Genomic DNA, 13,409 nt, shown 5'->3' with positions numbered 1-13,409 from the left:
CCCAAAATAAGTAAATAAATGAGTTCTGATCTCTTAAGAATAAATGGGTACTTATAACTTTAATTTCTTCAGTGATCCTGAGAATGGACATGGCTAGCTATTTTGGACATTAAAGTTCACTGCTAGTGTATGTGACACAGAAGGTGTCCAGCCATTAGTAGCCTTTTGTTGAAGATTTTAAACTCAGATGTATTTAACTTGATGCATAAATTACCGCCTTCCTCAGGAGTAATAACATTCTCCCAGATACTTGTAAATTGGTTTTTCAAAAAATAGACTCTTCCCATTTATCCTTTTCTCTCCCACTAACTACTGATCTGTTCAGTGACTCCATAGTTTTGCCTTTTCCAGAATGTCATGTGGTTGAAATCAAATGATATGGAGCCCTCTCAGATTGGCTTCTTTCATGTTCCAATATGTATTTAAGGTTCCACAATGTCTCTTCACAGCTTGGTAGCTTATCAATCAGTTTTCAAAAAAATTTTTTAATGCTTATTTAATTTTGAAAGAGAGTTACAGAGCAGGAGTTGGGGAGGAGCACGGAGAGAGGGAGACACAGAATCCGAAACAGGGTCCAGGATCTGAGCTGTCAGCCCAGAGCCCGATGAGGGGCTCAAACCCACAAACCATGAGATCATGACCTGAGCTGAAGTCGGCAGCTTAATGACAGAGCCACCCACGCACCCCTATAAATTAGTTTTCAAAAGAATATTTGATCTGAGTATCTTCAAAGTATAATTATTTTCTGTACTTAATATATTGCTTAAAACAGTATAAAATATGGGAAATTTGTACCAAACAAGCCTGTAATTGAAGCCAGATGTTGCATCTTATCATCCCCCCCCCCCTTAGGTTTTGGTGGCCCCTAGGACACCTCTCTACAAATTAAAAAAGGTGCCCATTCCTCAAGAAAAGCTGTATAAGTGCATATAAACAACAAGAGCTACCTAGAAGGGCTTTCCAGATGCCAATGGCAGCAGCCTTCATGCCTTCAATCACTCTCCTCTTCATGTGCACCCTGGACCCCAGGACGCCCTTTGCTGGCTTCCCGAACACTCCATGTTCCTCCCACGCTGCCACCTAGAATCAGGCAAGGCACTCTGGCTCACCAGTGTCAAGGGGCAGGTAGGCGAGGGAAGCAAGCTCAGAGCCCCCAGAGCAGGGCTGGGACAAGGTGTGGGCGTGCACATGCGCTCTGCAAGTATGGGCTGCGCTCTGCAAGTGTGTGCACAGCTGTGTGTACAGTGAAGGCTGATTAGAGGAATTTACCAGAAGGAGACTTCCTGCTGCCCCAGGGCTTGTACAAGAAGCCTGAAATGGTACATTCTCCACCCACTGCTGCCCCCAGTTCTTACATAGCTAAGTCTGCTTGGAATGATGACTTTGTGGGGTACACAGGATGTGTGTGACCCTCGGACTGGCATCCATCACCTCAAGTAGCATCTCCCAAGGAGAGTTTCCACTGTTTTGACCTGTTCTTGTGTGGCACTGGGGAGGAGAGCCATGACGGGGCGCAGGGAGGGGCAGGAAGGCCATCTGGACATCCTGTGGTAGAGGTGAATCACCGCACACTCCCATGGCTTGAAGCTCCCTGGGTACTGCATCTTGCCTATTTATCTACTTGCTTACATTTCTGTGGTCTGTACTTTGCAAGCCTTTGAGCACAAGGCTGCACTTGGTTTCAAGTTGAAACTACTCTGCAAAAACTCATGCTCTGTATTAGTTTGCTTCGGTTGCTATAACAAAGGACCACAAACTGGGTGGCAGAGACCATAAGCGATGTGTTGTCTCACTCTTCAGAGGGAGACAGAGGCTGGAGGCCAGAGATCAACATGTCAGCAGGGCTGGCTCTTTCTGAAGGCCAAATGGGAGAATGTGTTCCAGGCCTTGCCTTGGTCTGGTGGTTTGCTGGTGATCTTTGGGATTCCTTGTCTTGTGGACATGTCACCCCGATCTCTGCCTTCAGCACGTGCCATTCTCCCTTTGTGCAGGTCTGTGTCTGAATCTCCCTTTTATATAAAAACACACTGGATTGGGGCCCACCCTATTCTAGTGTGACCTCATCTCAAGTAATTATACCAGCAACGACCCGGTTTCTGAATAAGATCACATTCTGAGGTACTGGGGGCTTCAACATAAGGATCCTCAGGGGATGCAATTCAGCCTATAATACTCTCTCCCTCCCAGTAACAAGAATCTCTCAAGTAAAGACATCTCCTTGAAGGTACAAAGAATAGGACACATTTTTCAACAAAGAGTTCAACAAAGAGTCACTATGGAAATAAATGAGGACCATTCACATGAGAAGCCAAAGGTATTCATTTGGAGCTTGCTCTAGTAAAGGAGTCAGTCACCATCACTTACCTTTGGCAGACGCTTGTGGGGAGGCAGGGGAGGGGGAGAGCTTTATTGTGAAAAGGAGGGAGGCTCTGGATCTTCCACGTGCCCTGATTGTAGGCTGTTGGCATGGGTCAGGCGTAGGTGGGCCTTTACGAGGAGTAGGGTATCCTGTGTGCTTGGTTAAAGGTGCACATTTAGCTTTCCCTGGATGGTCCTAAGTTGGAAATGGGGTTGAAAATTAAATCACTGAAGCTGTTATTAACCAAATCCTGGATGTTTGGGCCAATTGCTCTGGAGGTTGGCTTCCTAGCCTGGGTGCTGCAGATAGTAGCTTGACTTCCTACACTAGTTGACTTCCTAGACAGGTTATGGGATGGCTTCCTGGACTGATTGCTGCAGATTGTGAGTCAAAGTTCTATTTTTATATATGATCTGGCCCCTTGTCCATTTGTCACTGAATTCACATGTTGGATAGACCTGCCAGTTCCCCATTTCTGCAAATGACTTAAGTATATATTATTGTAAACTTATGGAAACAGTAATTTAAAGGTTTTCCAGTCTCGAGACCCCAAGTTTTCCCAAGAGCCTCCTCCTCTGTACGGCTTTACTGGGGTTGTTCGCACAGGCCACGTTCTTGGGTCTCCTCTGATTCATAAATCATCAAATGTTTGCTAAATGTGTGCTGCACACGTTGGCCTTGGGTAGATGGAAGGAATCAGAGGCTACAGACCCAGTCCCTGCCTTCAGAGGGACCAGTGAGAAAGACAAGCAGGTAGATAGTAGAGTCCAACCCGCTCAGTTGTCAAAGATTTAAAAAAAGCCAGACACTGAGGAGGTGAAGGACAGATTTTAATTGTAATATACTATTACAGTAGGGAAGTAGCTATAGCATGAACTCAACCACAATTATACAGAAGTGATTGGGTGTGTTACAGGGAATGAGGGGGCAGGGGGGTGGGGTGAGGCGGGGCTCAGTAGAGTTGGCGAGGTGAGAAATTACAAAGAGTTGGTCAGCGTAACTGCTGATGAGGCCAGCTGTGTCTGCCCGCTGTCGGTCGTCAAAGTTAGGATCCTGTCCTCCCAGAAACTGGGAGACAGAGGCCTGTCCTTTGTGATGGTTACATTGTAAAGGATAGCTTTCATGTCCTGGTTGTAGCAGATAGATAGATGGATGGATAGACAGACAGATACGTAGATGTAGAAATAGATACATACATCTCAAAGGGACAGAGGAAGAATTCACAGTTGTGAGCCCCTTTTAGTAAATGCTCTAAGAAACGCTGGTCAGGTGCCTACTGTCAGAACAAATGGTTAATTCTTTTGTCAGTCTTGAGCTTTCTCAGGCAAGCATTGGTGGGGGAGGGGTTGGGTCATCCTAGGGATGTGGCCTTGAGCTGTTAGAATCTGTTAGTGTTTAAGTGTCTGAGTATGTGGGGAGAAGGTGGACAACCTCATTTGGGTTGAGAGTGTGTAGTTTTTATAGGCCAAGGTTGAGGCCTATTTGCGAAGAGGGCTCAGAGGAGCCTGGCTGGAGTTTGGTCAAGGAGTCTTTGTCACAGTGCTGCCCTGAAGGTGAGCACAGGAGGCGTGTGCACGTGTGTGTCCGTCCAGCCAGGGGTGAGGGGCCAGCTGGACCGGAATGAGCAATGCCAGTAAATGAAATGAATCCTATCAGAAGGGGGAGCGTGGAGGGGAAGAGCACAGTTGAGGTTTTTGGGGCCTAACACGTATAGAATTAAAAGACCCTCTTTAAAAAAATACAAAATCAGGAATACAAAATTAAGTAGTGGGCTGGGGTGGGGGAGCAGGCAGGTAAGGTGGCCTGAAGTGTAAGCTTCTCTTGGTTCACGAGAAGTCTACTTCTTGGGAAGGGTGTGTTCCAGGCCCTGTGAACGGCAAGAACAAAGACGGTGAGGATAGAAAGGGCCTGGCATGTTTAGGCACTGAAATAATTCAGAACTGGGTCTGCACGAAGGATGTGGAAGACTTGAAGCTAGAGAAACACCTGGGGATCCAATTACAAGAAGGGCTTAGGGGTCATCCTAAAAGTATGGATTTTGCTCTGTCAGCTGTGGGGAGTCACAGGAGGATTTCAGGCAGAGGAGTGCCTTGATGAGTTATTTATGTATTTGAGAGAAAGATTACTCTGGAAGGAAGTATGGAGGATGCGCTGGAGATGCCAGGTAGAAGTTGTCTCCAAGGCACTCCTCCCACAGGCCAAGGAAGACCTATGTCGTCACAGCATATTATGTGTACATGATCTCAGAAAAGATGCCAGGTACATACAGAGAAAGCTGCTTTTCATCAAAAACATTTCTAGGGGTGCCTGGGTGGCTCAGTCAGTTAAATGTCCAACTCGGGTCATGATCTTGCGGCTCGGGTCATGATCTTGCAGTTTCTGAGTTCAAGCCCTGCATTGGGCTCTGTGCTGACAGTGCAGAGCCTGCTTAGGATTCTCTCTCTCCCCCTCTCTGCTCTTACCCCACTCATGCTCAGTCTCTCTCAAAATAAATAAACTTAGGGGCACCTGGATGGCTCAGTCAGTTAAGCGTCCGACTTCGGGTCGGGTCATGATCTCACAGTTCGTGAGTTCGAGCCCCATGTCGGGCTCTGTGCTGACAACTCGGAGTCTAGAGCCTGTTTCAGATTCTATATCTCCCTCTCTCTCTGCCCCTCCCCAACTCATGCTGTCTCTATCTCTCATAAATAAATAAACTTAAAAAAAAAAACTTAAAAAAAATAAAAAACATTTGTAGATTATTATTTCTCTAAGTGTAAAAGTGAGTTTACATATATTATTTTGGAAAAGAGGCCCAAGCTAGCCTAAGGCTTGTTGATGATTGTTGCATGCATGATACCACATTTTATTTTGAATAAAAAGTTATATATTTGATTTATTTGTCCTTGGGTATCATACATATAAAAAGGAATAGATTTTTAAATGATGATTTTTTGAAAGTCAGATAATTGTGCCACACCTTAATGGTTAACGTTCTATTTCTACGCCTTACCCTTTGGTACAAAAAAAATGCCTCGAGGAGAGTGGGCTTTGTATCACACAGCCTGTGACGGACGCAGAGGGCGACATCTTTTACTAAAAGCAAAAGTCTTAAACGAACAGCACATTTACCGCTAGGCAGGCCCTGCTGCTTTATAGCAGGGAGTTCTTAGATCCCTGTAAGGGGATACTCAGTTTCTCCCCTCCAGATTTTCCTTTTTAATTTATTGACAAATCTTTGCTTTGATAGAATAAAGACATTCCATGCTGAGGGAAGATCTGAGATAAAGCATCTGGAAAGCATAACCGCCAATTTATATGACTGTGTTTCTAGTCTCAAAAAGAACAGTGATTATTTGCATTTGGTCTGTCTTTCCTCTTGTACAGATGAAAGAAGGGCAATTGATTCACACCACACCTAACTCTGAATGTGGCAGCCACATTCACTTGAATTCACTTGAATGTAGTCTAAGAACTTACACGTTGTCCAGACTGGAAGGGGATGTCAGGCACCGACCGGTGTTCTCGCTTTCTGCCTCTTAAAGCAGCAACTGAAATCTTACTGTGGAGGTCTGATATAGATGGGGTAAGAGCTACCTGCTCTGGTTTCAGGGACAGGCCTTATGCCCACCTCCTTCCATGCAGCCCTCCAGGCTTTTACACTGAGTTTGTAACCACTGATGTCCAGTTCCTGCATTTTCCACTTAGACAACTGACACTCTGGGGGCCCCTGAGTGGCTCAGTTGGTTGAGCGTCCAACTCTTGATACTGCTTGGGTTGTGATCTCATGGTTCATGAGTTCGAGCCCCACATCTAGCTCTGTGTTGACAGCACAGAGACTGCTTGGGATTCTCTCTCTCCCTCTCTCTCTGCCTCTCCTCCACTCTCTGTCTTTCTGTCAAAAATAAACAAACATTTAAAAAGAAGAGAAAAAACCTGACACTGTAAGATAAAGTGACTCATGTCTGTTCACACTGTCTACAAGTCAATCTTAATTTCCCTTCTTTCTATTGCTTTACGGAGTCAGTGCTCTCTCCACGAAGTCACACTGTTTTACTTCAAAAATGCTTGCAGATTTGGGGGACTTACTGATTTTTTCCATCTCTAAGGAATTCAACCATCACAGATTGTGGAAACCCTTCCCTCCATTGTCTAAAGAAGTGGAGCATGCTCGTGTATGTTCATACCATCGCATCACACAGACACTTCTCTTCACGTGACTACTTAACATGTAGGAACAGTAAATCCACCCATTTTATTGATTAAACAACTGAGATTCTGAAACGACCTGGCTCTTGAGAAAAGAGCAGCCTGAGCCAGGCAATTCCTTCAGTGCCCATTGTCAGGGAAATGTATTGAGATTTTCTTTTTTTAACTGTTTATTTTTGAGAGAGAGCACAAGTCAGGGGAGGGGCGGAGAGAGAGGGCGACAGAGGATCGGAAACAGGCTGTGTGCTGACAGCAGAGAGTCTGATGCACGGCTCGAATTCATCAACCATGAGATCATGACCTGAGCCGAAATCAAGAGTAAGACACTTAACCCATGGAGCCATCCAGGCGCCCCCTGTATTGAGATTTTCTAAAAGAGCAAGTAGGCAGCTTTGAATCACCTGCCGCCTCTAGGAAATGCTTCTTCCTGCTTCAGAGGCCTCTCCCTTTTCTGTATTATCATTATTTGGTCTGTCCGATCTAAATACATGTTCCCTCACAAACGACAGAAATTGTCTCCCAAAGAGTCCATTTGTCCTGTCTTCCTTCCGGTGAACCCACCCCCCTCTCCTCCTGACCCCACGGAAATGTTCCCCATGACCAGCAGCCTCCTCGTACTGGATGAACAGAAACCAAACCTATTGGCTTTTTTGGAGTCTGGTTATTTCAACCACTTATAGAAAAATGAAAGTGCTGTATGCAGAGTGATAATCATAAGTTTATCTAGGGCCAGGACTCATTCATTTATCGGACAAGTGTTAGGAATAGCTTTCTGTCCCCAGGAGCGAGAGGAAATAGACTGTATATTCATGGGGGCTACACTTCAGGGCAGAGCAGATGTGCCCCAAAGAGCACCAGCTCCAGGTCCCTGCATGGCCGTCAGGGAAGGCTGCAGGGAGAGCAGACATTCGGTTGGACTTTGAGGGATGGCCTCCAATCTGGAGGTGGAGTTGGAAGGCAGCCCCTAGCAGCAGAGAAGTGGAAGACGGGGAATGAGGACTGGGCCATTGGAGCCCTGGTCCGGGATGTGCGGGGAGACAGACCCGGGAAGGTGGTCGGACTCCCGCGAAGAGCTGAGGGCCAGCCTGAGGTTCTGTGTTGGACATGACTGAAGGTCATGCTCACAGCTGCCCTGGGCAGTGGCCGGTGGGGAGGAAGTTCCTGCCGGCAGTGAGAAATAAATGGAATGTGCCTGCGACAATGTAGGAGCGATGTGGGAAGGCCAGAACCGGGGTGCCAGTGGGGAGAATGGGGTGGGGTTGCCCCAGCAGATAACATTGAAGAAAGAACAAGAGCTGGAGAAGCAATGCACATGGGGGTGAGGACAGAGGGTGGGTCATTGGCGTTCCTTCCATTTTGAACTGCGATGGTGACGCCCTTGACTGAAGTGAGGGATGGAAGACAAAGACCTTTTTGGTGAGAAGGCTCTGACTTTAGTTCCAGATGCATGGACGAGAGGCCAGGTCACGTGTTTCTTGTGCTTCCAGAAGGAAGCAATGGTGAAAAGAGAAGCAGTCCCCACAGATTGAGAAAGGAGATTGTCAGCGCTTAGAAGGCACGACTGCCTTGTGAATTTAGGTGTGAGACGGCACTGGCCTTCCTTACTTGGATCCCCCTATCCATCTTCCTTCTTTTTTAAAAGCGACTGAAACACAAAGGTGACAAGTGACTGTAGCATGGCAGAAATCACATCAGCATTCCCTTCCTGCTGTTACCCACAGTTTGGTGGCGACGGACATTCTCGGGGCTACGGCTCTAAGCTTCATGCTTGCAAATCCTTGGGCTCTTCTGGAGTGAGCTTCATCAGTTTATCCACACAGAGCAGGATGAGAGTGAGGAACCACAGACTCCAGCCAACCGCGGCTGCAATCCAGCCATATTCATCCACTCCAGCGTGGCAGCACCGGGCTGCCTGAGGACAGAAGTCCACGTCTGGTGGGGAAGGGAGATCAAGAACAACAGGGTGCATCACACCAGCCCACCCAACTCCTTCCCCAACGTCCATAAGAACAAACTAGGAAGAATACAGCAGCTACCATTTCCAAAGCACATGCATGCACTAATGCTACGTGCTTCACAGATGTTCCCTTATTTATTCCTGACACACTGATAGGTCCAGTGACTGTTTCCATTCTCCATGAACAAGCTGAGGCTGTAACTCACCCAATGTCACTAGATGGCAGAACAAGAGCTCCAACCCAAGTCTGTAGGAGTCCAAAGCCATGTACTTAACCTCTACATATTATTGCCTATTACCATCTTTCATAAGTGCCCATAAGTAAATGCATTTGATCATTCAGTGAGGGCAGCATAAAGGGAGCCAGACGTAGAATAGAGCAAAACTTTCTAGTAATTGGACATGTATCACAGCAGTTGCTGCTTTATGAAATACTGGCCTCCTCGCCATTGGGAATATTCAAGTCAAGGATGCACGGAAATATGCAAAGGGTACAAAACAAAGCTCCGGGCCAAGGCTAAGATAGCTTTTTAGATGTGCTATGCAAGCAGTTCTGGAGGCCATGAACAAACCACACCAGTGCCCAGGACGGCCAGGCAGGCACTCAGCCAGTGGACACCAATAAACAGAAAGCAAGGAGGCTTAAGATTCCCTCCCATATGCAGGGCCAGCTCTGGGCTTGTGGCAGTTGCCAGAAGAAGCTTACTGGGACACTGCTCCAGGGTTCCGGGGTCTGGGTGGTGAGTGGTCAAGGTTGAGTTGATGCTGTTCCTTGCTTCTGGAAGAAAAGATTGAAGATGGTCTCAGGCAGTAGGAACAGCCATTCCGAGGTATAGAGTTTGAAATCTGTTTTGTGACTCAGTAGTGATACTATGAGATTGTTATAGACTATTGTTAAGACTTCGTGCAACAAAGCTAACTCTCTATTATGGACTGAACTATCTCCTCCCCGACAAGGTTCACTGTGAAGTCCTAACCCACAGGAGTGACTGTTATTTGGAGAAAGGGCCTTTAGAGAGGCAGTCAAGGTTAAATGAAGTCGTATGGGAGGGTCCTCATCCAGCATGACTGGTGTCCTTGGGGGAAGAGGAAGACACACGAGGGAGGCACCTGCACAGTGAAAAGACCAGGTGAGGTCACGGAAGATGGTCATCTGCAAACCAAAGAGAGGGGACTCAGGAGAAAACAAACCTGGTGACACCCGAAGTCTTCAGAACTATTGGAGAATACACTTCTGTTGTAGAAGCCACCCAGTCTGTGGTACATTGTTATGACAGTAAATGAATACACTCCCCCTTTCCTTTCACTGCTATCATTCAGAGATGCTTGATCTGCATATCTCATTGACTCATTCCTTCATACCTCATCTCCTTCATATATTATCTCTTCAGGGGCTAAGGGCCTGTTGTATACAGCTTTCCAAACACTCTATTTTAGCTGTTTTCTATGCAAATACCTATGTCCATAAATGGTTTTCTAATATATCACTTAAAGCAATCACTTAAAAATCTAGAATGTCTTTCCATAATTCAATTCCCTTTAAAAACTTGAACAAATAGATGTTGAAATCTGACTTTGATTCTGTACTTCCGATGATTATGTTGGTATTACTCAGGCAGATGGTTATCAAACAAATGAAACCCTGTACAAACAAGTCCAGAGGTTGCTAGAATATGCAGCCATTAGAATTGGCTCTTGTTCAGTAAGTAAGGAGCACAACGATAAAAAGAAGTCTAGCAGGAATTCTCAAAGTCCTATCAGTTTGGGGGTGAGGTGGGGCTGTGGAGATGAGCATAAAGATCTCAAGCAAGAAAAGCCATTGTCCATGTTCCCTGTCCTACTGAGAATGAGCAGATGGATGATCTAAGTCCCCTTTGTCCAATATGGCAGCTACCTGTGGCTATGGAGAATTCAACTTCCTGGTCATATTAGCCACATTTCAAGTGCTCAGTTACCACAATGGATCCACATTCCAACATGCTTCCATACTGGAAGCACAGCATGGATTTGGAACATTTCTGTAGAGGCCACTTTTAGGCAATGGGTTTGAGCACTGGGAACTTGAGGAAGACAAAAGGGCCCACGGTGAACCATGGAGCTGAATGCAAACAGGCTCATCAAGTGACCCACGATGAAATAGCCGTAGGGCCTAACTGACCAGTTATAACCAGGCACAGTTCCTAAGATTACCAAAAATGAGAAAAAATTCCATACATTCCCACACTCCCTTGTTCTGCTCTGTAACTACGGCCGCTCACCACTGCCCTGTGCACACAGTCTCTGCTTTGCTGTCCAGCCGGCTGCTCCCTTGTAAAACTTCTATCTCCTGTGTCCTGCCTTGGGTGAATTCTTTCACTGCCTGTGCTGCTGACCCCTCCCAGTTGGGATTCCCCAGCAACTTTCATCATCAAAAAAATTTTTATTAGATTTTTATTAGATAAATCAATTTTTATTTATTAGGTAGATGAAAACCACGAGATCAATTTTAAAGACTTTTTCTGGAAATTATATTGCTGTTCTGCTTCCTTGAAACAAAAAATGTGGCTTGGAAACTTTCAAGGCCCCACTGACTCCAGGTCAGCATGTCCTTCAAAGGAGCTCGTTGTCACGTAGCAGGACAAGTCAGGAGGAAACTTCTTGTTTAGCCAAAGCCATGAAATTGCTGCCCAGACTAATTTTATGCCACCCACCCACCCAGGCCTCTCCAATGTCCTGCCTAAAATATAGTAATTACCTTGATGCAATCTGATTGTTACTGTAAATTATTTACAACTAAATGACTTCAAGCTCAGTCTTTATTTGTTTTGGAGAAATTGATTCCTCAACATTTAATTTCCCTTTTAACCCAAATGACTTCCTTGGCCTTGACTTTCATCTCCCCTCTGCCCTAAAAGGGAAGTGGTCCACATCTAGAGCAAGTGAGTGGAAAAAACCTAGTTAATCAGATGCTGGTATTAGGTTAAACCATTCGAAATTGCCATTTCGATAAGTCAAAAAATTGTTCAGTATCCGTAATCTTACATGGATCAAGCTAAACAGCTTAGTTACTCATTTCTAAGAATTTAAGCCTCATCCTCCTCCCTCAGAAGCACAACCAGTCAGGGAATGGTCCATTTGGGGTCATTTACAAAGTATACAGTGCTGGTAAGACCCAACAGTTCAGTGCAGTTAAATTTATCAAAAATTTTTTTAATGCTTATTTATTTTTGAGCCAGAGAGACAAATGCTTGAGGCAGGGAGGGGCAGAAAGAGAGGGAGACACAGAATTCGAAGCAGGCTCCAGGCTCTGAGCTGTCAGCACAGAGCCCGACACAGGACTTGAACCCATGAACCGCGGGATCATGATCTGAGCCAAAGTCAGACACTTAACCAACTGAGCCACCCAGGCACTCCATAAATTTGTCAAGTTTTCTGAGAGCCCGTCATAAGCAAGTCTCTGTGAGGATAAACAAAAAAAAAAATAAAGAAATAAAACAGTCTTACTTGGGGAGGGGCACTGAAAAATAAAACAAATAGGCTAACAGTTAATGTTTACCATGTGCTAATAATTTGTTAAAAGTTCTTTACATGCAGTAGTCTCCATTTGTCTTTATGACAACCCTATATTACAAGCACTACAATTACCCCCATGGTATAAATGAGAAAACTGGGGCACAGAAAGGTTATGCAGTTTGCTTAAGTTCACACAGCCGGTTAAGTTGCAGAAGCCAGAGTTGAGTTGAGGTTCAGTGGCTAGAGCTCACGCTCTGAACCTCCAAAGAAGAGGTGGCGAGGTCAAGAGAGACAGATACCGCCCTGAGGGGGACATGGAGGAGTTGGCTTTGATAGAGGGAGATCTGCCTAGGACAGCGCAGAAGCTGTGGAGCAAGATCAAAGCTGGAGGGCAAAGCCAGGAGCTTGAGAGTGTGAGGGAGGTCTCTCTGCATGGGATGCAGAGCCCAGCCTGAGAAAGCAAGACGGGGGCTGCCACTCAACCTCTCCAGCTTCTGTGAGAAGACAGGGCACTAATCAACATCTCCCATGCCAGAGATGGTGGGAGAATGGTAGGCAGCCTTGGGCAGCTTTCATGCGTTAAGGTTGTTTTTTTTGTTGTTGTTGTTGTTGTTTTAAATGTTTTATTTATTTCTAGGAGAGAGAGAGAGAGACAGTGTGAGCAGGGGAGGGTCAAAGAGAGAGGGAGTCACAGACTCTGAAATAGGCTCCAGGCTCCGAGCTGGCAGTCAGCACAGAGCCCGACGCGGGGCTCGAACCCACGAACCGCGAGATCATGACCTAAGCGAAAGTCGGACGCTTAACCGACTGAGCCACCCAGGCGCCCCACATGCATTAAGGTTTTATGAAAGTTGCAGAGGAAGTGCAGGATCGAGGGAGGGAGGCAGCGAGGATCAGGAGTACAAAGAGGGGATTGCAAACCACAAGAGCCAGGGGCGCTGAGAAGGAGCTGTTGAGAAACAGCAACCAAAAAATGTCATTTTAGTCCAGTTTGGTCCCTTGATGGGAGAGACTGTCCATACATTGCTTTTTGTGGTAAAGGCCAATTCAGGTGGCTGCTCCTGTCCTAGCTAAGGAGTTGAGTATTTGATCGTGGTCTTAGTAAACGTAAGACACCCCCACCCCAACCCACCACATCCTACCTAATCTTTCAGATGAAAAAGAACAGTTTGCTCTTTCCTTTGTGCAGGACCAACCCTAGCCAAGGAATCCTCCTCCCTCCTTCCCTCCCTTCCTCCCTCCCTCCCTCCCTCCTTCCCTCCTCTCCCTCCCCTTTCCCAGTGTGGCCAAGAAAAAAGTTCACAGTTCTACCTGCCAAGCAAGCCAAGTGGAAGGAGGCAAAGAACAGGCTGAGGGCCAGGGTGGCCCGGGGTGCAGGGGTGAGGTGCTTCATGCTGAGAGCAAGGCGTCTGT

At 46.3% G+C, this 13,409-nt stretch overlaps 1 protein-coding gene across 2 annotated transcripts; it reads right to left on the bottom strand.

The window, feature by feature from the left end:
* Nucleotides 1-3,171: 3,171 nt before the first annotated feature.
* On the bottom strand, nucleotides 3,172-13,408 carry TMEM213 (transmembrane protein 213). Of its 2 annotated transcripts, XM_039234030.1 has the most exons (4): nucleotides 13,308-13,408; nucleotides 9,211-9,282; nucleotides 8,267-8,479; nucleotides 3,172-4,226 (listed from the first exon to the last, which is right to left on the bottom strand). In XM_039234030.1, exons 1-3 carry the CDS (start codon nucleotides 13,387-13,389, stop codon nucleotides 8,310-8,312), a joined length of 324 nt encoding a protein of 107 aa, XP_039089961.1. In that variant the 5' UTR covers nucleotides 13,390-13,408; the 3' UTR covers nucleotides 3,172-4,226; nucleotides 8,267-8,309. The 2 variants fall into 2 exon arrangements, with proteins under 2 accessions (XP_039089961.1, XP_039089960.1); XM_039234029.1 differs by lacking the exon at nucleotides 3,172-4,226 and having other exon boundaries at nucleotides 7,248-8,479.
* Nucleotide 13,409: the final 1 nt, after the last annotated feature.

Source organism: Hyaena hyaena, unplaced genomic scaffold (genome assembly GCF_003009895.1).
Source record: "Hyaena hyaena isolate Hyena2069 unplaced genomic scaffold, ASM300989v1 scaffold_82, whole genome shotgun sequence".
Taxonomy (NCBI): domain Eukaryota; kingdom Metazoa; phylum Chordata; class Mammalia; order Carnivora; family Hyaenidae; genus Hyaena; species Hyaena hyaena.
This window is presented reverse-complemented; position numbering and strand designations above follow the sequence as displayed.

What these genes read in the sequence shown, in the direction of transcription:
- TMEM213 (XM_039234030.1), bottom strand. Translation starts at nt 13,389, where the DNA reads ATGAAGCACCTCACCCCTGCACCCCGGGCCACCCTGGCCCTCAGCCTG. An exon ending in CCACTTGGCTTGCTTGGCAG is followed by an intron (nt 9,283 to 13,307) that starts GTAGAACTGTGA and finishes CTTTTCTTCCAG; the next exon opens with AAGCAAGGAACAGCATCAAC. An exon ending in AACCCTGGAGCAGTGTCCCA is followed by an intron (nt 8,480 to 9,210) that starts GTAAGCTTCTTC and finishes CTTCCCCACCAG; the next exon opens with ACGTGGACTTCTGTCCTCAG.